The sequence below is a fragment of the Arachis ipaensis genome, chromosome B10 (assembly GCF_000816755.2).
Source record: "Arachis ipaensis cultivar K30076 chromosome B10, Araip1.1, whole genome shotgun sequence".
Lineage (NCBI taxonomy): Eukaryota > Viridiplantae > Streptophyta > Magnoliopsida > Fabales > Fabaceae > Arachis > Arachis ipaensis.
Window position 1 is genome coordinate 102,372,618 of NC_029794.2, and position 23,264 is coordinate 102,395,881.

Here is a 23,264-nt window from a genome sequence, read left to right on the forward strand (position 1 = left end):
TGCAGAGGAGGTGCTGACTGGATAGGGATCTCTGGGTCTACAGCCTGAATCTGAGGCGGAGCCTCCTAATGTGATGCGACCTGCTCTGTGCCTGTCGGCACAGCCTCACTCTGTGGATGGGTCTCTACCCCGTGATCATCTGCCTCCTCCTCAAATGCCTCGAATGGTGTGCCAGGCTCGGAGGGGATGTCGCCAGATCGTATCATCAGCTTCAGGTGTTCATAGCGTCGCTTGTTGCGACGCTCCATCTGGTCAAGCTGCCGAAACAGGCGGTGCACTAGGTGATAAATTGGCTCTGAGGCAGGTGGAGGTGCAGTGGTGGTGGCAGGGGTAGCTGGGGTAGCTGTGGAAGAAGAGGGGCCGGCAGATGGTGTGGCTGTCTCATCAGTAGCAGTGAGGAATGGAGGTCTGTAGCCCAAAGCCAGAAAGTTCCTGCTGTGAAGGATAATCTTCTTGCATTCTGCTGCAGGTGGCTTTTCATCAACATCCTCCCAAGGTACGTCAGCTCGACGGCCTAGCTGTGTAATCAGATAAGGAAAGGGAAGAGTGCCTTGGACGTAGACCCTGGCCATATGGTACCGGATAAAGCGTGGCAGGTACATGTCCTTACCCTCCATCACACACCATAGGAGGGTGATCATAGCGGCAAGTATCTCTGTCTCATGGGTACTCGGCATGACAAAATTGCTCAGGATCTGGTGCCATAGCCGAGCCTCATCATTTAAGTAAATCCACTTGATTTCCTTTGGCATGGTGGTGTTCTGACCCATGATCCATGGAACGGTCGGGTCGAGGGCTATCCTGGCCTTGACTGCATCCCAATCAAACTTCATGAAGCGCATATCCTCCTCAGCTTTTTGATAACCATCCAGATGATCGGTTTTAGGCAGAAGCTTCAGAACATCCTCTATGGCCTCTTCAGTGACCAGAATCTGCTTCCCTCTTAGGTTCACTGTATCTAGGGAAGTCTTGAAGTAATTGCAGTAAAATTCCTTTACCCAAGATGCATTGACCTCAGTCAGGTTTCTTTCCATGAAGAACCAGCCTCTTTGTTTGATTTGCTCAGAGGTGTATTGCTGGAGTTCTTCTGGGATTTTCAAAGTCCTCTCCAGGTACGGGTTCCAGGAGGTTGCAAACACCGGATACTTCAGCTCACAGTATCGATTTGCAAACTTTGCTGGATCAGTAGCAGGGAGTAGTTGGTCGGCCTTCTCCTGCGGGGTAAAGTTTTTCTCCCACCAGGAGTCATCGTGCATGATATCCATGATGGACATGGAGGATTCTCCTCCTTTATGTTTGCCAGTAGTAGCCTTTGCTTTTCCATTTCTTTGGCTGGTAGACATCCTGAAAAACAGAAAATCAGGATATAATAAAAATAGGGAAAGCAAATAGGCAAATAATCAAAAGAAACACAAAGTGGCAAAGGAGCAATAGGATAATGAAAATGAGTTAAGTAAATGTTCATTAAGGATTGTATAGGAGTTAAAAGTTCGAAAAGAAGAATTCACAATCCAAAATATAATGGAAGTCATGTTAATTAGGAAAATTAACATTATGCCTTGGTTAGAAGGTTAAAAGAAGTGAAAAAAAATAGAAGAGATGTTGTGAAAGGTTAGGTTGGTTAGAATTGAAAAAGAGTTTAGGAAGTTAAAATTAGGGAGTTAGTAAAAAATGGTTTAAGGAAAGTGGCATAATGATCATATTCCAAGTAACAGGCATTCACAATGAGAAGATATAGGTAACTCATATCCAAACAAGGAAATTAGGTTGATGATGATTCAGATAGATATAGAAATAGCAAAAATTGGAATCTAATCATCAAAAATGTAGATTATGAACCAGGAAATCAAAGAGAATAGGAAAGCTTCCCCTGGTATTCATTAATTGTTCTGGTAAAAGCAGAGTAAAGCAGAGTTTAAATAGCCAAAACCAAAACATGAATGAAAGTCAAAAACAGTTTATAAAAATTTGGGCAGCATTCCGGCTAAAATTGGATTGTCCCGGAAAATAAACAGCAATCAGAATAGTTCATATGAATTAAAAATACAGCTGTAATTACATATAGGGAATATGAACATGAAAAAGCAGTGTAAAGAGCAGCATGAAACAGTAAATTTCAGCATATGAACAATACGAACATCACAGCAACAGCAGAATTGCGAATTGATAAAACAAGAAACATGAACAGCGCAATTAAATAGGCCTAAATCCACTAACCACATCCTAGGCTACCTAACAACCTAAAATCCACTACAACATGCATCTCTAACTAGCCTAATGATGAACAAAATCAGAAAAATATGGAGTTAACTAAATTTGAATCCACGCGATCGCGTGGGGCATGCGTTCGCGTGGTTGGGCTGAAATGGTGGTTGACGCGATCGCGTGGGACACGCGATCGCATGGAATGGATTAGGGAGCGAATGACGCGATTGCCTGGGGCATGCAATCGCGTCGCTGAATATTGTGCTAAACGCACAATTCCAGCGTCGTTTCGGCGTAACACTTTGTCTCCTTTTGGGTTGTTGTGTAATCCATGCGACGCGATCGCGTCGCTCACGCTGTCGCGTGGGATTGATGTTGTGCAAGTGACGCGACCGCGTGGGCGTTTTGTGCAAAATGCACAATGGCCGCACGATTCCAGCCTAACTTTATGGTCGTTGGATGTTTACGCCGATCTCCAGATCACGCGGCCGCGTGAATGACGTGGATGCGTGGAGATTGTTTTCGCAACTTGACGCGATCGCATGAATGATGCGGTCGCGTCGCACACCCTTTTTCTTTTTTCTTTTTTTTTTGCAAAATGCAGAATGCAATGCTAATATGAATGTTATGCATGATTCCAGGTTCAATGAAATTAAATAAAATAAAACTCAAAAATAAACAAAACGAAATAAAATTAAAATTGAAAAAGGAACGATCATACCATGGTGGGTTGTCTCCCACCTAGCACTTTTAGTTAAAGTCCTTAAGTTGGACATTGGATGAGCTTCCTGTTATGGTGGCTTGTGCTTGAACTCATCCAGGAATCTCTACCAATGCTTGGAATGCCAATAGCCTCCGTGGTCCCAAACTAGGCATGTAAAGCTTCTGAGCAGCTTCAAATAGATTCTTAGGCTCCCGGGGTGACGATTGTCAGAATAGATTCCAGGATCCCAAACTTGGCTTTTAAATCCGCCTTCGTCTTGATCTATATTTTCCATCCGGGCGGTTTAGAAATTAGATTCTTACCAAGATAACCAAACGTTTTCCGAGATCCATTTGATAGATCATGATGCCAATCCGCACACTTCAAGTTGAAGCGTGGAACCTTATTGAACCTTGTGCACCAGCTCTGAGTACGAGCCATTTCCCTTTTACTCTTAAAGCTGCAGAGAGCTCTAAGCTGGCCATCTGTTTCAAGCAAACCATATTCAAGTGGAAAAATAAAGCTAAAGGTTAAGGATTGTATCCACTTGAAGCTTTTATTGGGTGGTAATGGCCTTGGGATAGGTGTTTCCAGTGGTTCTGTGAGCTCTACTCCCTTGTGCTCTTCTGTGAATTTCTCCACTTCCATGCAGACTTCTTCAAATACATCCATGTCCTGATCAAAGCCTTCTATGTCTTTCTCGTCACTTAAGTCATAAACGGGAGGTTGAGAGAAATCTACCTCCGCGTCATCTTCGTATTCACTTGGGGAAGATTCTTTGATCTCAAAGAATTCACTTGCGGATGCAAGTTCATTACTAGGAGAACTTGACTTGTGACTATCATCATCAAGAAAATTTGCTTCTTGGATTATTCCATCTAGTTCTTCATAAGAGACTTGCTTTGGGGGTTGTACACTATCCTGTTTAGCATCAATTGTAACGGCCTTGACAGAATTCTCCATAACTCTGGGTTCCCATGGAAGTTCAGCATCTCCTAAGTCTTCAACCAACTCTTTTTCTTGTATAATGATGGCTTCCTCTACTTGTTCTAATACGAAGTCATGCTCTGTCTTGTCCACTGGAGTTTCTAATATCTCCTTCATGCTACGCCCTTCATTAGATTGTCCACATGGGGCTCTGGGAGCCCCTTGAATGTTCGAACGTCTAGAAGATAATTGACTTATTGCTTGCTCCAGTTGATGAAGGGTTGTTTGAAGTTGATCTACTGTTCCCTTGAGGCGAACTTCTGATTCTCGGGGTGATGGATTTGGACGTGGTACATTGGGAAGTGGTGGTGTTTGGGAGTAATTGGATTGGAATCGGGGTAAATGAGGATCATATGGTAGTGAATGGTGAAAAGGAGCTTGTGAGTGTGGTGGTTCAAAGTTGTGTTGAGAGGATGGCCTATAAGCATAGGGTGGGGCTTGTTGGTAACTACGAGGTTGTTCACCATGTCCATTGCCTTGGTATGCATTGTAGAATGGTCTTTGTCCATGATATCTTGGAGGGTGTTGCTGCCTAAAGGGTCGATCAGATCCTCTTGGCTCTATCCATCTTTGATTGCTCAAACCTTGATGCATGTTCCTGTTATAACTTTCATTCCTTTCAACAATATTAGAACCAAACTCAAAGCGAGAGGGGTAAGAATTCATAGTGACTAATGAAAATAAAAGGAAAAAAATAAAAACAAATAGACGAGTAAAAGAAAAATATTTACAATAACCAATAATAAGGCACACAGTTGCAGTTCCCCGGCAACGGCGCCATTTTTTTGACGTTAGGATTTTTTGGTAGTAAAGAATTTATAAAAATAGTCGTGTTGTAGATATAGTTTCTAAACCAACAGAAATCCCTTCGTACAAATGTTTTGGTTGTCACAAGTAACAAACTCCTAAAAAAAATGATAACCGAAGTATTCAAACCTCGGGTTGTCTTCTCAAGGAACTGCAGGGAAGTATGTTCTTATTATTGGTTATGAAGATTGTAAATTGGGGTTTTGAAGTTGAGGAACAGGTAATTTAAATTGCAATTAAAGTAAGTAAAAGAATGTAATTTAAATAAATAACTGTAAAACACACTTTTGGCAAGGTATGAGAAATTAGAAGTCCTATCCTAGTTATCCTTATCAATGATGATGAAAATTGAATCTTAATTCCACTTAGTTAACCTTTGCTAGAGCAAGGGAAAGTCAAGTGACTAATTAGTTAGATTCTCAAATCCTAGTTAATCCCTAAGGAAAGATTGGGATTATTGAAGTTCAATTCAATTAGCAAAAATAACGATTATCAATCATGTTGAGTTTGATAACTCCTGAGTTACTGATTTCTTAACCAAGACCAAAAGGGGGAAAGTAAATCTACTGGAATAAAAATGTCTTCAGATTGGGGATAAGAGTAACATAAATAAAAGAAAGCAATTGTAAACTGAAATACCTCAAATAACATTAATTCAAAGAGTAATCTGTAACACGGAAGAATTCATAAATAAAATTGAGAAAATAATAAAAAGGAATATTGAACCTGGTAAAGAGATAATCCTGAAAGCGAATAAAATCCTAATTCTAAATCCTAATCCTAAAGAGAGAGGAGAGAACCTCTCTCAAAACTAAATCTAAATCATGGAAAACTAACTAATTGGAGACTCTCCCTGAATGGATGCATTCCCCCACTTCATAACCTCTGGTCTATGCCTTCTAGACTTGGATTTGGGCCAAAAAGGGCTTCAGAATTTGCTATGAGCATTTTCTGCAATTTCTGGTGCATGGCCTCTGTCACGCGTCCGCGTGGGTCACGCGGTCGCGTCATTTGGAGTTTTCCTTATCACGCGGTCGCGTCAGTCATGCGGCCGCGTCATGTGCGCTCTGCTTGTGGCGCGTGATCGCGTCAGTCACGCGGTCGCGTCGCTGTTGATTCGCGCTGGCATGCGGCCGCGTCGCCCATCCGATTGCGTGGATGCCAGTTTCTTCAAAAACTCCGTTTAGTTCTTTCCTTCCATTTTTGTATGTTTCCTTTCCATCCTTTAAGTCATTCCTGCCTTAGAAGATCTGAAACTACTCAACACACTAATCACGGCATCGAATGAAAATAAAGGGTAATTAAAATAATTATTTTTAAGCATAGGAAACATGTTTTTTACATACATCACATAATAAGGAAGGGAAAGTAAAACCATGCAATTAATATGAATAAGTGGGTGAAGGATTGAATAAATCACTCAGATTAAGCACAAAATATATCATAAAATATGGGTTTATCAATCCTACTCCGAATACCACAGACAATGTTTAGACTTTCCGGATCTCAGGAATGGCCGCCAATAATCCTAGCCTATACCACGAAGACTCTGATCATGAACCAAGAGGCTAAGAGATACACACTCAATCTAAGGTAGAACGGAAGTAGTTGTCAAGCACGCGTTCATAGGTTGAGAATGATGACGAGTGTCACGGATCATCACATTCATCACGGTTAAGTACAAGCGAGTATCTTAGAATAGAAACAAGCGTGATTGAATAGAAAACAGAAGTAATTGCATTAATTCATCGAGACACAGTAGAGCTCTTCACCCCCAATCATGGAGTTTAGAGACTCATGCCGTAGAGATACAATGTAAAATGTGAGAATGTCATGAGATCAAAATAAATCTCTAAAATTTGTTTAAATACTAAACTAATAACCTAGGTTTATAGAAAATGCGTAAACTATGATAGATAGTGCAAAAATCCACTTCCGGGGCCCACTTGGTGTGTGCTGGGGCTGAGACTTGAGCTTTACACATGCCTAGGCTGTTTTTGGAGTTAAACACCAGGTTGTAACCTGTTTTGGGCGTTTAACTTCAACTTGTAACCTGTTTCTGGCGTTTAACGCCAGAATAGGGCAGAGAACTGGCGTTGAATGCCAGTTTGCGTCATCTAAACTCGGGCAAAGTATGGACTATTATATATTGCTAGAAATCCCTGGATGTCTACTTTTCAACGCAATTGAGAGCGCGCCATTTGGACTTCTGTAGCTCCAGAAAATCTATTTCGAGTGCAGGGAGGTCAGAATCCAATAGCATCTGCAGTCCTTTTTCAGCCTCTGAATCAGATTTTGCTCAGGTCCCTCAATTTCAGCCAGAAAATACCTGAAATCACAGAAAAATACACAAACTCATTGTAAAGTTCAGAAATGTGAATTTTGCATAAAAACTAATAAAAACATAGTAAAAACTAACTAAATCATACTAAAAACTATGTAAAATTAATGCCAAAAAGTGTATAAATTATCCACTCATCACAACACCAAACTTAAATTTTTGCTTGTCCCCAAGCAACTAAAAATCAAATAGGATAAAAAGAAGAGAATATACTATAAGTTCCAAAATATTAATGAAACTTAGCTCCAATCAGATGAGCGAGACTAGTAGCTTTTTGCCTCTTGAATAGTTTTGGCATCTCACTTTATCCATTGAAGTTCAGAACGATTGGCATCTATAGGAACTTAGAATTTAGATAGTGTTATTGATTCTCCTAGTTTCGTATGTTGATTCTTGAACACAGCTACTTTATGAGTTTTGGCCGTGGCCCTAAGCACTCTGTTTTCCAATATTACCACCGGATACATCCATGCCACAGACACATAACTGGGTGAACCTTTTCAGATCATGACTCAGCTTTGCTAAAGTCCCCAATTAGAGGTGTTCAAAGTTCTTAAGCACACTCTGTTTTTGCTTTGGACCTTGACTTTAACCGCTCAGTCTCAAGTTTTCACTTGACATCTTCACCCCACAAGCACATGGTTAAGGACAGCTTGGTTTAGCTGCTTAGGCCAGGATTTTATTCCTTTAGGCCCTCCTATCCATTGATGCTCAAAGCCTTAGATCCTTTTTACCCTTGCCTTTTGGTTTTAAGGGTTATTGGCTTTTTGCTCTTACCTTTTGGTTTAAAGAGCTTTTGGCTTTTTCTGCTTGCTTTTTCTTTTTCTTTTTCTTTTTTTTTTCGCCATTTTTTTCTTTTTTCTTTTTTTTTTTGCAAGCTTTTGTATTCACTGCTTTTTCTTGCTTCAAGAATCATTTTTATAATTTTTCAGATTATCAAATAACATGTCTCCTTTTTCATCATTCTTTCAAGAGCCAACATATTTAACATTCATAAACAACAATTTCAAAAGAAATATGCACTGTTCAAGCATTCATTCAGAAAATAGAAAGTATTGTCACCACATCAAAATAATTAAACTAGTTTCAAGGATAAATTCGGAATCATGTACTTCTTGTTCTTTTGTAATTAAAACATTTTTCATTTAAGAAAGGTGATGGATTCATAGGACATTCATAACCTTAAGGCATAGACTCTAATCTTTATTCATTATTTAATAGAAATAATATAAAATAGGCATAAAAAGCAGACAATTAGTAATAAAAGAAAGGAAATTAAAGATATAAAGACAAATGACTCTAATTCTAAGACTCATATACTCTTAAAATAGATAAAAGGTTATCACAGAGTTAGGACTCAACAACCTTTGCTTTGGGAGGTAGATGCCTCTTTAGTCTGTGGGGTGCTTGGCCCTTCAAGAGATAGCTTCTGGCGCTTCAGTTCTTTCAGTTCACGCCCTTGCTCTTCTTGTTCCCTAAGCAGTTTGCAGAGCATGCTGTTTTGATTTTGTTGTTCTTCCTTCAATTGATCCATAGCTTCTTGCAACTTGGTGATAGATGCTTCTAGGCACCCCCAGTATTCAAATTGAGGAATTTCCGGGAGGAACTCCTGTGCTCTCCTCTTGATGGGGTCGTCCTGCACTTGTCCTTCCATTGACTTTTTGGTGATTGGTTGCTCAACTAAAATATACTCATCTACTCCCATTTTTACTCCAGCATCTTTACATAACAGAGAGATCAAGCTTGGATAAGCCAATTTGGCATCTTTGGAGTTCTTGTTTGCAATTTTGTAAAGCTCACAAGAAATCAGCTGATGAAGTCCAGCCAATGAAGTCCAGCCAGTGGACAGTATAGAGCGCCCAATGAAGTCCAGCCAACCTCTGGTGACTGGTTTGAGATCTCCTCTTTTGAGTTGGTTTGGGACACCCTTTATGTTGGTTGTCCATTTGGCTCCAGGGAGGCATATGTCCTCTAGGACTTTGTCCAAGCTCTGATTCGGTCTCATCATTCTCCTATTAAAGGAGTCTGGGTCATCTTGCAGTTGAGGCAGCTTGAAGATCTCCCTTATTTTGTCAGAGTGGGTGTGAACAATCTTCTCTCTTACCAGAGTTCGATAGTCATAGAATGCGGTTCCAGTTATTCTCTGCCTGTCTGTTTGCCACAGATTAGAGTAGAATTCCTAAACCATGTTTCTTCCCACCTTTGTTTCAGGATTAGCTAGGACTTCCCAGCTCCTGTTTCAAATTTGCTCTTGGATCTCTGGATATTCGTCTTCTTTCAGATCGAATTTAACTTCCGGGATCACTGACCTTAGACCCATTATTTTATAGTAATGGTCTGAATGTTCTTTGGTTAAGAACTTCCCTTGATTCCAAAGTGGTTTTGAAATATTCTCTTTCTTGCCTCTTGAGTTGGTTTGTTTTCCTTTAGGAGCCATGATCTTGGTGGGTATTGGCTTAGTGATCACGGATAAACACACCAAACTTAGAGGTTTGCTTGTCCTCAAGCAAAAGAAAAGAAAGGAGAGGGATAGAGGGAGAGCCAAGTTCGAATTTGTGGATGAGAGGGGGGAGGCCGAACGAGGATTTAAAGGGAGAGGGGGTGGGTTTTTGAAAATCTTTTAAAAAGATATGATAGAGAATGTGATTTGGAAAAGATAAGTAAGATAGGAAAAGATGTAATTTAAAATTGAAAATATATGAAAGATATTTAAAAAAAGATAGATTTGTTCTAAAAATATTGTGAATATTTGAAAAAGATATTGATGAGTTTGAAAAAAAATTTGAAAAAGATAGATTTGTTTTGAAAAAGATTGGAGAAGAGGTTGAAGAAGAATTGAGAAAGATTTAATTTTAGGATTAAGATATTTTAAAAATTTTTGGAAAAAGTTTGAAAAATGAAGGTATGGGAACATGTTTATGCAAGAAAAATGGATGGAGATATGAAATTTTGAAAAAAAAATCAAGTTGGGAACAAAAACTTCCTCCCCTCCACAATCCTGGCGTTAAACGCCCAACTGCTGCTTGTTTTGGGCGTTTAACACCTAGCTGTTGCTTCTGGCTGGCGTTAAACACCAGAAATCTTTCGTCACTGGGCATTTTTCTGAACGCCCAGGATGCTGCAGGTATGGCGTTAAACGCCCAAAAATGTATTATTACTGGCGTTAAACGCCCAGTAGATGCTTTTTTTGGGCGTTTAACGCCCAAATATACCTCTTACTGGCATTTTCTTGCTAGTGAGCTCCTTCTCCCTGTTTTGTATTCTGAATCCTTCTGTAACCCTGTGAACTTATGCAATTGATTCTTTACCTTGAAGATTATTTATATTAAACTTGAATAAAAAAATAAATGAATAAATAAATAAAAAGCTTTGCTAATGGCTGGGTTGCCTCCCAGCAAGCGCTTCTTTATTGTCTTTAGCTGGACCTTGCTGAGCTTTTATTCTAGCCTCAGCCTTGAGCACTCTTGCTCAATATTGCCTTCAAGATAATGCTTGATTCTCTGTCCATTAACAATGAACTTCTTATTAGAATCAATGTCTTGAAGCTCCACATAGCCATATGGTGACACACTTGTAATCACATATGGTCCCCTCCACCGGGATTTCAGTTTCCCGGGGAATAGCCTGAGCCTAGAGTTAAATAGTAGAACCTTATGTCCTGGTTCAAAGACTCTAGATGACAGCTTTCTGTCATGCCACCTCTTTGCTTTCTCTTTGAAAAGCTTGGCATTTTCGAAAGCAGTGAGTCTGAATTCCTCTAGCTCATTCAGCTGGAGCAATCTTTTTTCTCCAGCTAACTTGGCATCAAAGTTTAGGAATCTGGTTGCCCAGTAGGCCTTGTGCTCCAGTTCCACGAGCAGATAGCAGGCCTTACCATACACAAGCTGGTATGGAGAGGTCCCTATAGGAGTCTTGAATGCTGTTCTGTAAGCCCACAGAGCATCATCCAAGCTTCTCGCCCAATCCTATCTACGGGTACTTACAGTTCGTTCCAGGATTCTTTTTAGTTCTCTATTAGAGACTTCAACTTGCCCGTTTGTTTGTGGATGATATGGAGTTTCCACCTTGTGACTAATTCCATAGGACCATAGCAGAGTAAAGATGTTTGTTGCAGAAGTGGGTGCCCCCATCACTAATTAGTGCTCTAGGGACACCAAACCTGCTGAAGATATGTTTTTGGAGGAACTTTAGCACTGTCTTAGTATCATTAGTAGATGTGGCAATAGCCTCTACCCATTTGGATACATAGTCGACTGCCACCAGAATATAAGTGTTTGAGTATGATGGTGGGAAAGGCCCCATGAAGTCAATACCCCATACATCAAACAACTCAATCTCCAAGATTCCTTGTTAAGGTATGGCGTAACCATGAGGCAGATTACCAGCTCTCTGGCAGCTGTCACAGTTACGTACAAACTCTCGGGAATCTCTATAGAGGGTAGGCCAGTAGAAGCCACATTGGAGGACCTTGGTGGCTGTTCGCTCACCTCCGAAATGGCCTCCATATTGTGACCCATGGCAATGCCATAAGATCTTCTGTGCTTCTTCTCTAGGCACACACCTTCGGATTATTCCGTCTGCATATCTCTTAAAGAGATAGGGTTCATCCCACAAGTAGTACTTTGCATCAGTAATTAATTTTTTCTTCTGTTGCCTGCTGTACTCCTTGGGTATGAACCTTGCAGCTTTATAGTTTGCAATGTCTGCAAACCATGGTGTTTCCTGAATGGCGAACAAATGCTCATCCAGAAAGGTTTTAGAGATTTCAATAGAGGGAAAGGACGCCCCTTCTACTAGTTCTATCCATGACAGATGATCAGCCACTTGGTTTTCTATCCCTTGTCTGTCTCTTATTTCTATATCAAACTCTCGCAGAAGCAACACCCATCTTATGAGCCTGGGTTTTGAATCCTACTTTGTAAGTAGATATTTAAGAGCAGCATGGTCAGTGTACACAATCACTTTTGATCCTACTAAGTATGATCTAAACTTGTCAATGGCATAAACCACTGCAAGCAATTCTTTTTCTGTGGTTGTGTAATTTTTCTGGGCATCATTTAAAATACGGCTAGCATAATAAATGACATGCAGAAGCTTGTCATGCCTTTGCCCCAATACTGCACCAATGGCATGGTCACTGGCATCGCACATTAATTCAAATGGTAATGTCCAGTCTGGTGCAGAAATAACTGGTGCTGTGACCAGCTTAGCTTTCAGAGTTTCAAACGCCTGCAGACACTCTGTGTCAAACACAAATGGCGTGTCAGCAGCTAGCAGGTTGCTCAGAGGTTTTGCAATTTTTGAAAAATCCTTTATAAACCTTCTATAGAATCCTGCATGCCCCAAAAAGCTTCTGATTGCCTTAACATTGGCAGGTGGTGGTAATTTTTCAATTACCTCTACCTTAGCTTGATTCACCTCTATTCCCTTGTTCGAAATCTTGTGCCCAAGGACAATCCCTTCAGTCACCATAAAGTGACATTTTTCCCAGTTTAAAACCAGGTTCGTCTCTTTGCATCTTTTCAGAACCAAAGTCAGGTGATCAAGACAGGAGCTGAATGAGTCTCCATATACTAAGAAGTCATCCATGAAGACTTCCAGGAATTTTTCCACCATATCAGAGAAAATAGAGAGCATGCATCTCTGAAAGGTTGCATGTGCATTACACAGCCCAAATGGCATCCTTCTAATGTCTTCCAGCTCTGATTCGAGACTCTCAGCCATGTTGATCTCCTCTACTAAAGAGTCAATAAGATCAACTTTCATGCAGTCTTTTGGTGTGTCTGAATTTTGCATGGCTTTGACAGCATTCAACTTAAACTCATCCTCATTGACTCTCAGGGTTACTTCCCCCTTTTGGACATCAATGAGAGTTCGTCCAGTTGCTAGGAAAGGTCTTCCTAGAATGAGAGTAGCACTCTTGTGCTCCTCCATTTCTAGCACTACAAAGTCAATGGGAAAGGCGAATGGCCCAACCCTAACAATCATGTCTTCAATCACGCCTGATGGGTATTTAATGGAGCCATCAGTAAGTTGGAGACATATCCGGGTTGGTTTGACTTCTTCAGTTAAACCAAGCTTTCTGATAGTGGATACAGGTATGAGGTTGATGCTTGCCCCAAGATCACATAAAGCTGTCTTGGTGCAATTATCCTCTAATATGCATGGTATCATAAAGCTCCCGGGATCTTTAAGCTTTTCTGGGAAGCTTTTCAGAATGACTGCACTGCATTCTTCAGTGAGGAGAACTCTTTCAGTTTCTCTCCAATCCTTCTTATAACTCATGATCTCTTTCATGAACTTGGCATAAGAGGGTATTTGCTCAAGTGCCTCTGCAAACGGAATCTTTATTTCAAGAGTCCTGAGATAGTCTGCAAAGCGGGCAAATTGCTTATCCTGCTCCTCTTGGTGGAGTTTTTAAGGATAAGGCATCTTGGCTTTGTATTCCTCAACCTTAGTTGCTACAGGTTTATTTCCTACAGAGGTGGTTGGAGAAGCCTTTTTAGAGGGGTTGCTATCAGCACTTGTGTATGTCTGATCCCTCACTGGCGTTTGAATGCTAGGGTTAGAAGCTTGATTGGCGTTGGACGCCAACTTCTTACCTGTTTCTGGCGTTTGAACGCCAGAACTGAGCTTTCATTGGGCGTTTGACACCAGCTCCTTGCCTGTTTCTGGCGTTTGAACGCCAGAACTGCGCGTGGGTTGGGCGTTTAACGCCAACCTTGCATCCTTTTCTGGCGTTTGAACGCCAGAGTTGTTCCTCTCTGGGCTCTTACTATCCTCAGAGGGATTTTGGATAATATTTTGCTCATCCTCTATCAGTTGTTCTTTTCTTGGCTTTCTGCTGCTCTGAAGTGAGGTGTTTAATGTTTTCCCACCTCTTAATTGAACTGCTTGGCATTCTTCTATTATCTGCTTTGATAACTGCTATTTTGTCTGATTTAATTGTGCTTCCATATTTTTATTAGCATTTTTAGTGTCTTATAGCATCTCCTTGAATTCTGCTAGCTGTTTTGTTAGAAAACACAATTGTTGATTGAGTTCAGCAACTTGTTCTGGAGGACCAAGTTCAGTAGACACTGCTTTGGCTTCTTCTTTTATGGAGGACCCACTACTTATGTACAGATGCTGATTTCTAGCAACTTTATCAATAAGATCTTGAGCCTCTTCAATAGTTTTTCTCATGCGTATAGATCCATCAGCTGAGTGGTCTAGAGATATCTGAGCTCTTTCTGTAAGCCCATAGTAGAAGATGTCTAATTGCACCCACTCTGAAAATATTTCAGAGGGACATTTCCTTAGCATCCCTCTGTACCTCTCCCAGGCATTGTAAAGGGATTTATCATCCTCTTGTTTAAAGCCTTGGATGTCCAGCCTTAGCTGTGTCATCCTTTTTGGAGGAAAATATTGATTCAGGAATTTGTCTGATAATTGTTTCCATGTTCTTATGCTTGTTGTGGGTTGGTTATTTAACCACCTTTTTGCTTGATCTTTTATAGCAAACGGAAACAGTAACAGTCTGTATACATCCTGATCTGCCTTCTTGTCACGTACTGTGTCAGCAATTTGCAAGAATTGTGCCAGAAACTCAGTAGGTTCTTCCTGTGGAAGACCGGAATACTGGCAGTTTTGTTACACCATGACAATGAGCTGAGGATTCAGCTCAAAACTTCCTGCTTTGATGGGAGGTATACAGATACTACTCCCATATGCAACAGTAGTGGGATTAGCATATGACCCCAGAGTCCTTCTGGACTGTTCATTTCCACTTAGATCCGTGATGGATAAAATGGAATTGATATGAATTGCAAAGAAAATAAATTTTTGTTTTTATGTTATTGAAGTAGAACAAACCAAATTATTAAGATAAATAAAAATAATAAGATAAAATAAAATAAAATAATTAGAATTTAAAATGTAAATTCAAAAACTTAGAGAAAAAATAAATTTGAAAGTGAAAATAATTGCTTAATTGAGAAGATCTAAAAAACTTTGGATATGATTTTTGAAAAAGATTTTGAATTTTGAAAAGATTTGATTTTTAAAATAAAAATATGAATTTTTAAAAGTAATTTTCGAAAATTCAATTTAAATTAAAGAGAAAAGATATTTTTGAATTTAATGAGGAAAGAGAAAAACAATAAAAAGACACAAAACTTAAAATTTTTTAGATTAATGCTCCTTATTTTCGAAAAATTGGTGGAAAAACACCAAGGAACACCAAACATAAAAATTTTAAGATCAAAACACAAGCAAGACTCAAGAACACCTTGAAGATTCATAAGAACACGAAGAACAAAAATTCAAAGACTCAAAGGACTCAAGAATATAAAAAAAGAACACCAAACTTAAAATTTTTAGAAAACCAAAAATAAATTTTCGAAAATTAAATAAGAACTAACAAGAAAACACCAAACTTAAAACTTGACACAAGATTTAATCAAAGAAAGATTATTTTTGAAAAGATTTTAGAAAGAAAGACTCAAAGGAGCAACTATTCACAAGAACATAGACACATTCAACAAATGCAATGATTAAACAGAGAAAAACTATTTTTTTTTGGATGACAAAAACACAAAGGACACCAAATTTAAAACATGCAACTAGACTCAAACAGAAAACTCTAAAGATTAATAAAGAAAAATAATAAATTTTTGGAAAATTTTTTTGAAAAGAAAATAAAAGACTCTGACCCAAAAGACAAAATTTTCCTAATCTAAGCAACAAAATAAACCGTCAGTTGTCCAAACTCGAACAATCTCCGGCAACGGCGCCAAAAACTTGGTGCGGTAAATCACACTTTTCACAACTCGTACCACTAACCAGCAAGTGCACTGGGTCGTCCAAGTAATACCTTATGTGAGTAAAGGTCGATCCCACGGAGATTGTCAGCTTGAAGCAAGCTATGGTTATTTTGTAATTCTTAGTCAGGAGATCAATGATAAGAGTGATTATATTTATGAAGAGTAAAAAGCATAAATTAAATAGTACTTGTTATGCAGTAATGGAGAATAGATTGAGGTTTTGGAGATGCTCTGTCTTCTGAATCTCTGCTTTCCTACTGTCTCCTTCTTCACGCACGCAGGTCTCCTTCCATGGCAAGCTGTATGTTGGTGGATCACCGTTGTCAATGGCTACCATCCGTCCTCTCAGTGAAAATGGTCCAAATGCGCTGTCACAGCACGACTAATCATCTGTCGGTTCTCACTCATGTTGGAATAGGATCCATTGATCCTTTTGCGTCTGTCATTACGCCCAGTACTCGTGAGTTTGAAGCTCATCACAGTCATCCCCTCCCAGATCCTACTCAGAATACCACAGACAAGGTTTAGACTTTTTGGATCTCAGGAATGGCCGCCAATAATCCTAGCCTATACCACGAAGACTCTGATCATGAACCAAGAGGCTAAGAGATACACACTCAATCTAAGGTAGAACGGAAGTGGTTGTCAGGCACGCGTTCATAGGTTGAGAATGATGACGAGTGTCACGGATCATCACATTCATCACGGTTAAGTACAAGCGAGTATATTAGAATAGAAACAAGCGTGATTGAATAGAAAACAGAAGTAATTGCATTAATTCATCGAGACACAGTAGAGCTCCTCACCCCCAATCATGGAGTTTAGAGACTCATGCCGTAGAGATACAATGTAAAACATGAGAATGTCATGAGATCAAAATAAATCTCTAAAAGTTGTTTAAATACTAAGCTAATAACCTAGGTTTACAGAAACTGAGTAAACTATGATAGATAGTGCAGAAATCCACTTTCGGGGCCCACTTGGTATGTGCTGGGGCTGAGACTTGAGCTTTACACGTGCCTAGGCTGTTTCTGGAGTTAAACGCCAGGTTGTAACCTGTTTTGGGCATTTAACTCCAACTTGTAACCTGTTTCTGGCGTTTAACGCCAGAATAGGGCAGAGAACTGGCGTTGAACGCCAGTTTGCATCGTCTAAAATCGGAAAAGTATGGACTATTATATATTTCTAGAAAGCCCTAGATGTCTACTTTCCAACGCAATTGAGAGTGCACCATTTGGACTCTTGTAGCTCCAGAAAATCCATTTCGAGTGCAGAGAGGTCAGAATCCAACAGCATCTGCAGTCTTTTTTCAGCCTCTGAATCAGATTTTGCTCAGGTCTCTCAATTTCAGCTAGAAGATACCTGAAATCACAGAAAAACACACAAACTCATAGTAAAGTCCCAAAATGTGAATTTTTCATAAAAACTAATAAAAACATAGTAAAAACTAACTAAATCATACTAAAAACTATGTAAAATCAATGCCAAAAAGCGTATAAATTATCCGCTCATCACACACCTTGTGCGCGCACTCACACCTGAAAATTTTAGTTTCTGCGCGTACGTATAGACCTGTGCGTACGCACACTTCTAAAATAATTTCTGGGTGTGCGCACGTACGCGACCCAGTTCTTTTCTAAAGCTATTGTTTTCAAGTTTTTCACATTCTCAATAAGCTTGTAACCTTCCGAGATGTTGTTTCACACTTATAAACCCCCAATTTCATCCCCTAAATCTTAAATTGATGTAAAATACCTAGTGAATGAGAGTAATCTAGAAAAGAGGGTAAGTTGTGAAGGAAAAAAGGGGATGTTATGAGGAGTCTAATGAATGATGATGATATGAGTTGTTGAGGAGGATGGTGGAGTGTTGTATATGATGTGAGCCAAATGGCTGTGTGAAATAATGATTATGGCTTATTACGGATTATGATTTGTAAGCCGGATGGTTGAGATGAATGTTAATATATGGCTGTGATTTATATGCATTTATGCTGAATAGTGATTATTGTGATTTGTTGCCCTCCACCTATCTGAGATACGAGTTTTCCTGGGTGAAAGCAGTGGCTAGCCACCATGTGCTCCAGGTGGAGACTCGATACTCTGCTGACCCTATGTCGTAAGTGTGGCCGGACACTGTGAAAGTTCCGGATGAGCTCGCCCCCGTAAATATACACCAGTAAGGGTGTTGGATATATATGAATCTATGATTTATGTTGAGAATAACTCGACTTGGGGATGCACGATAGAGGGACAGTCCAATGGTTAGCTACCACGACTTGTCGGGTTGGCTTTATAACCGACAGATGAGACTCATCAGCCACTAGAATAGGCATGCATCATATGCATTATATGTGACTTGTCTGGATTGCCTAATTGACTGCATCATTACTTGCTAATTGCCTAATTGTCTTATTTGCTTCCTACTTGTGCTTCTCTTTACTTGATATAATTGTGTTTGCATATTGAATCACTGTTGGCAGTTGGGAGGTTTGCAGGATTTGGAAAGGGGATATTTAGTTAGTCTGAAGATCCTTAAGTTAGTCGCCTCTTTTTATTTTCATGGTTTAGTTATATTTCATACGCTTTGATTATGCAAATAGAAGTTCTAGGATTGCCTTCGGATTTCCCAGGACATTACATGTTAGATATTTGGGCACTGTTACCATGCTGAGAACCTCTAGTTCTCACCCATGTGAATTTTGTGGTTTTCAGATGCAGGACGTGAGGCTTCTCGCTAAGGCATGCTGGAGACTTCCTTTTGGCGGAGATCCTTGTATCTTGGGATTTTATTTTGGACATTATATTCTTGTTTAGATACTTATATTCTCCACTGTATATGTATTTTGTAATTACTCCTCTTAGAGGTCATTTTGGAGAAGCAGGTTTTGTATTTTGTCTTTTGGGGTTGTTTTGGGTAATTCTCTGATATATATGTATGTATACTTATATGCTCGGACCGGTTATTTTCGCAAGCCGAGTCCCGAGTCTTGATATATGTATTTTGGCACTCTTTTGTATATCTCTTAGCGTCGGTTTACTCTTTATCTGTTTAGTTTACGTTATCAATCGGAGTGTTGCGCGTTTTGATTTAAACGGTTTTTGATTTACCCATTTTTCTTCAAAGGGTCCTAGTTATAAAATTTTTTTACACTACTATACATACTAAATTTTATTTTTAGAGGTCGTAATACCTCGCCACCTCTGTTTTATGACTTAATCATAAGACTCTGTGTGATAGGGTGTTACATTAATCAAGCAAAGCAATATAATGTTACACATCACAGCATTAGCACTTTTGACATAGGTTTTCGTGCATATGCTATCTGACGTGACATCAGGAGTTATGACATTGGGCACATCCAAACAATGGCATTTTTAAAACCCAAAACATAATGTGGCATGGATGATGGTTCAGATTTAATATATACTTCATAACTACAAATAGAAATCACTTTAACCTTAAAAGACCATATATCTACAATGTCTTATATAAACACGACTAAAGAGAGAACAATAAATGTTAAACCGAAGATACATCATCTCTCTCTAAAGAGTATTAGTAAAAAATTCATGTATTGTATAATGAGTGACATTCCACCCATGAGAGTTCATCTTCCTCATCTTGGTGATGATCTTATATGGAGAATCCTTGTGAAAGCAGACTGATGCATGAGCATCTTTTCTATCTTTTCCTGGTGAATTTGCATTCAAATTGTTAAGTTTAATCAAGATTTAAATATATTTTAGCCACTATGAATACTACTGTTTATTTTAGGTAGCATTCAGATGGATTTGATGGAGTTTCTGTAGAAGAAGAGGAAGAAAATAGATGATGCTGTCAACTCTGACCTCCTTGCACTCAAACAAAAATAACATGAGCTACAAAGGTCCAATTGACGTGATTTCAGTGGCATTGGAAAGCCAACTTCCAGAGCTTTTCAACGATATATAATAGTCTACACCTCTCATATGGAATTACTACCTTGGTGGCGCCAATCTTGGGAAATCCCAAGTTTGGCGCCATGATCATCAGAACGCCTTCCTTGCTTGCTGTCTTGCTGAAGCCAAACATGAGATACCTCAAGTTTGGCACCAGCTAAGAAGAGTTGGAGAACACACATGGGCTTGATAAAGCCAAACTTGAGAAACCTCAAGTTTGGCGCCAGCTTGAAGATTGGATGCAGACTCAATGAAGCCAAACTTGGATTCTCCAAGTTTGGCGCCACCTCTTCTAAACCAAGTGGTCCCACACTCTATGAAGGTTGCACAGATTGTTTATTAAATATTGATTAAACCTTTATTTTATTTTTAAAATAGGAAAAGATATTAATTAGTTTTAGGAAATATAATTTACATTAATTAGGATTAGATATAAAAGGGAAAAGAATTAGCCCTTCGGGCCAACTCATCTCTTCTCTTCTACCTCATTCTGCAATTTACAGTTTTTCATAATCTTAGTTTTCTCTCTGAACTATGAGATACTAAACCTCCACTGTTAAGGTTAGGAGCTCTATCTATTGTATGGATTGATACTATTATTCTTCTATTTTAATTCATGTACTGATTTCTATTTCAAGAATTGTTTTCGTTCTTTATCTTATGAATTTGGGTGGAACGAAAGTATGACACTTGTTCTAATTGAATTCCTGTATAACTTGGAAAAGCTCTTTACTTGAACAATAGCTTGAAAATAATTACTCCTAAACTGCTAATTATCTGGACTTAACAAGATACGTGACATATAATCCTCTTATATTTGGGTAATTAGGGTTTCTGTGGCATATAAACTAGAATTAAACTTAACCCTCTAATTGGAATCATGTGACCAAGGAATTGGCGGTTGATGAAGGTTAGAGGAGACCAAAAAGGTATAAAGAATTAGGGTTTAGTCACATATAGTTTTCCATGAATTGAATCTTGCATAATTAAAATAGTTAATAAGAAAAGTCAATCCAGAAGATAGATAACTCTGAAGCCTTAACTGTTTCCTCCATATATTTCACCTTAATTTACTGCTTGCCTTTCTGATTCTCTGAATTTACTGTTTGATGCAATTGAGACCCAAACACTCTTTTCTGCTTGTCTAACTAAGTAAATCATTCAATCATTATTGCTTAGTCCATCAATCCTCGTGGGATTGACCCTCACTCACCTGAGGTATTACTTGGTATGACCCGGTGCACTTGCCGGTTAGTTTGTGTGTTATAAATCCCGCACCACAGACCCAAGGACAGTCAGAAGGTGCAAGAGCTTAAGTAAAGCTTGGAACTTTAGACTCTCCACACCAGCTTTTGTGAAGAAAAACTACAAAGAAAACAAGGAACTTAAAAGAAGTGTCATCATTGGGATAGGCCACCCTCCCGGTGATCAAAACTCTCTTTGGTTCATTCGAGCCTTTGTTGATGACGGCAGCCAGGTGCAGTTCAATGTCCCATCAGGCATCAACCAATTTGGTTTCTATGCTATAATCGGTTCTGATAATGGAAATGTTTGCTTGAGGATCTCAATGGGTGGCCTTAACTCCAGGTTACTCGTTTGGAATCCTCTGATAAACAAGCAGAGATACGCACCAGATGAATCTATCAAGCACCTTGCTTATGCTGTTTCACTATATGCATATGGCTTTCTTGAAGGCACGATTGAGTATAAAATTATTCACGTTTACAAGCAGAATTTCTCTCAAAGAACCCTTTCATGGTCTTTGTATACATCCTTTGAAAGGGAATCGGCTCAATCAGGGACCTTTGATGCTAATGTGCCAAAAATTTGACCAAAATATGTTGTGAACGATGGAATTTTATATTGGATAGGATGGGAAGGCCTAACTTCATCCAGGCAGCATCAATAATTGCTTTCAATCTACGTCAAAGAATGTTTTACGAGGCCATCATACTTGCAGAAGTAAAATGTGATTATCTTTCACTAGCTCAATTCAACGATGGAGTAGGTTTTGTTCCATATCACAATATCGACTTCACAAGGCAAATCATGGTTTGGCAGATCAAAAGTGATTGGGACCATAATCTGAATTGGGAGAAGATAGTGAGGATTTCTGGTTTTAATATTCCATACACTTCAACATTGTTCATTGGGAAGGACATCCTATCAGTAATGGAGGCTAGAAGTGGCCACAGGGCTTTGAATGACATTGAAGGTACATATGTTATCATTTCAAGACTCAAGTACAAGGAAGGAAGGAGGGAGAATATGTTACACCACACTTGGCAGGAGCACGTGTATGTGAAAACAATCACACTCCACTCTGAAGGGCTCTTCGATATTTAGTTTACAATTAAAATGTTTCCCTGCCATATTGAGACATGCATTTTCTGCTATTTTTGCTGTTGTTGCTGTTTCCCGAATTTAGTTTATGCCGTTTGTTCTTAGGGGTGTTCAGGACTTATGTTTATTTTGATATCATAAAATGTGGTCGGGTAAGTAATATCTTATTGAAATGGATGTTCATTTTGATTTCATGAAATGTGACCAGGTAAGTAATATCCTATTGAAACTAATCACAACTCAAACCCTTTTAAGCGTTGGGTAAATGATCCATATCATGTATTTGGCATACCAAAAGTCATGTTGTTTTGCATAACTATAAAAGTAGACTATCGAATAATAAAACAAATTTTACCTTGATTCTGATAATGACGAAGGCATCAAAATTTTAATCATGATTTTTACACAGTAAGTCATTTCTTTTCTCAGTAAGACATAGTTAACTCATGACATACAAGTACACATTTTGAGGAATGCAAAGTTTGTTGCCGATTAAATAGAATTAGGAATGCTTTTAAAAAATGAGGGGAATTAAAACTATGGAAACTAATCAATGCAACAAAAGTGACAAAAACAATTGCCATTTTGTTCACAATTGTCAACCCTCAATTTTACTTAATGAAACAGATTGGTATTAGGATACAAAATGAAATGGAAATGAATAACACTAACATAGATGTAAATAAACCACATTGTTATTCATTGGAAAAAATTACATTGAAAAAGAGACCCATAAGTAATCCAACTACTAAATTAAGGTTGCAAATGATGTAGTAGATGTCCATAGTTAGTGGAACACATGGTCATTTAAAGCTACATGCCAAAAACTTGAATGCACGTTTTAATGCTATTTGGGATGGCATGAATAGTATATGGACTACTAGATAAGTAATCATTGCAAGAAAATTATTTTGATAAAATAAGGTTCTACAAGGAATCACTAAATGAAGAAATATATGTTAAAAGTACAAATGCATGCCTTCAGATTTTGCTAGAATAAATGTGCATGAGTATGCTTGATTGTAGGTTTTAGATTGCAGCAACCCATAGACAAAACACAAAATAGAGACAATGATATCAAGAATCTAAGATAATTCACAGAAGCTAAAGATCTAATATACAAAACAACAAAC

At 38.9% G+C, this 23,264-nt stretch overlaps 1 protein-coding gene across 1 annotated transcript; it reads left to right on the forward strand.

The window, feature by feature from the left end:
• Nucleotides 20,693–21,619, forward strand: LOC110268448. The gene is made up of 2 exons (XM_021114607.1): nucleotides 20,693–20,717; nucleotides 21,072–21,619. The coding sequence occupies exons 1-2, from the start codon at nucleotides 20,693–20,695 to the stop codon at nucleotides 21,617–21,619; spliced, it is 573 nt and encodes a 190-aa protein (XP_020970266.1).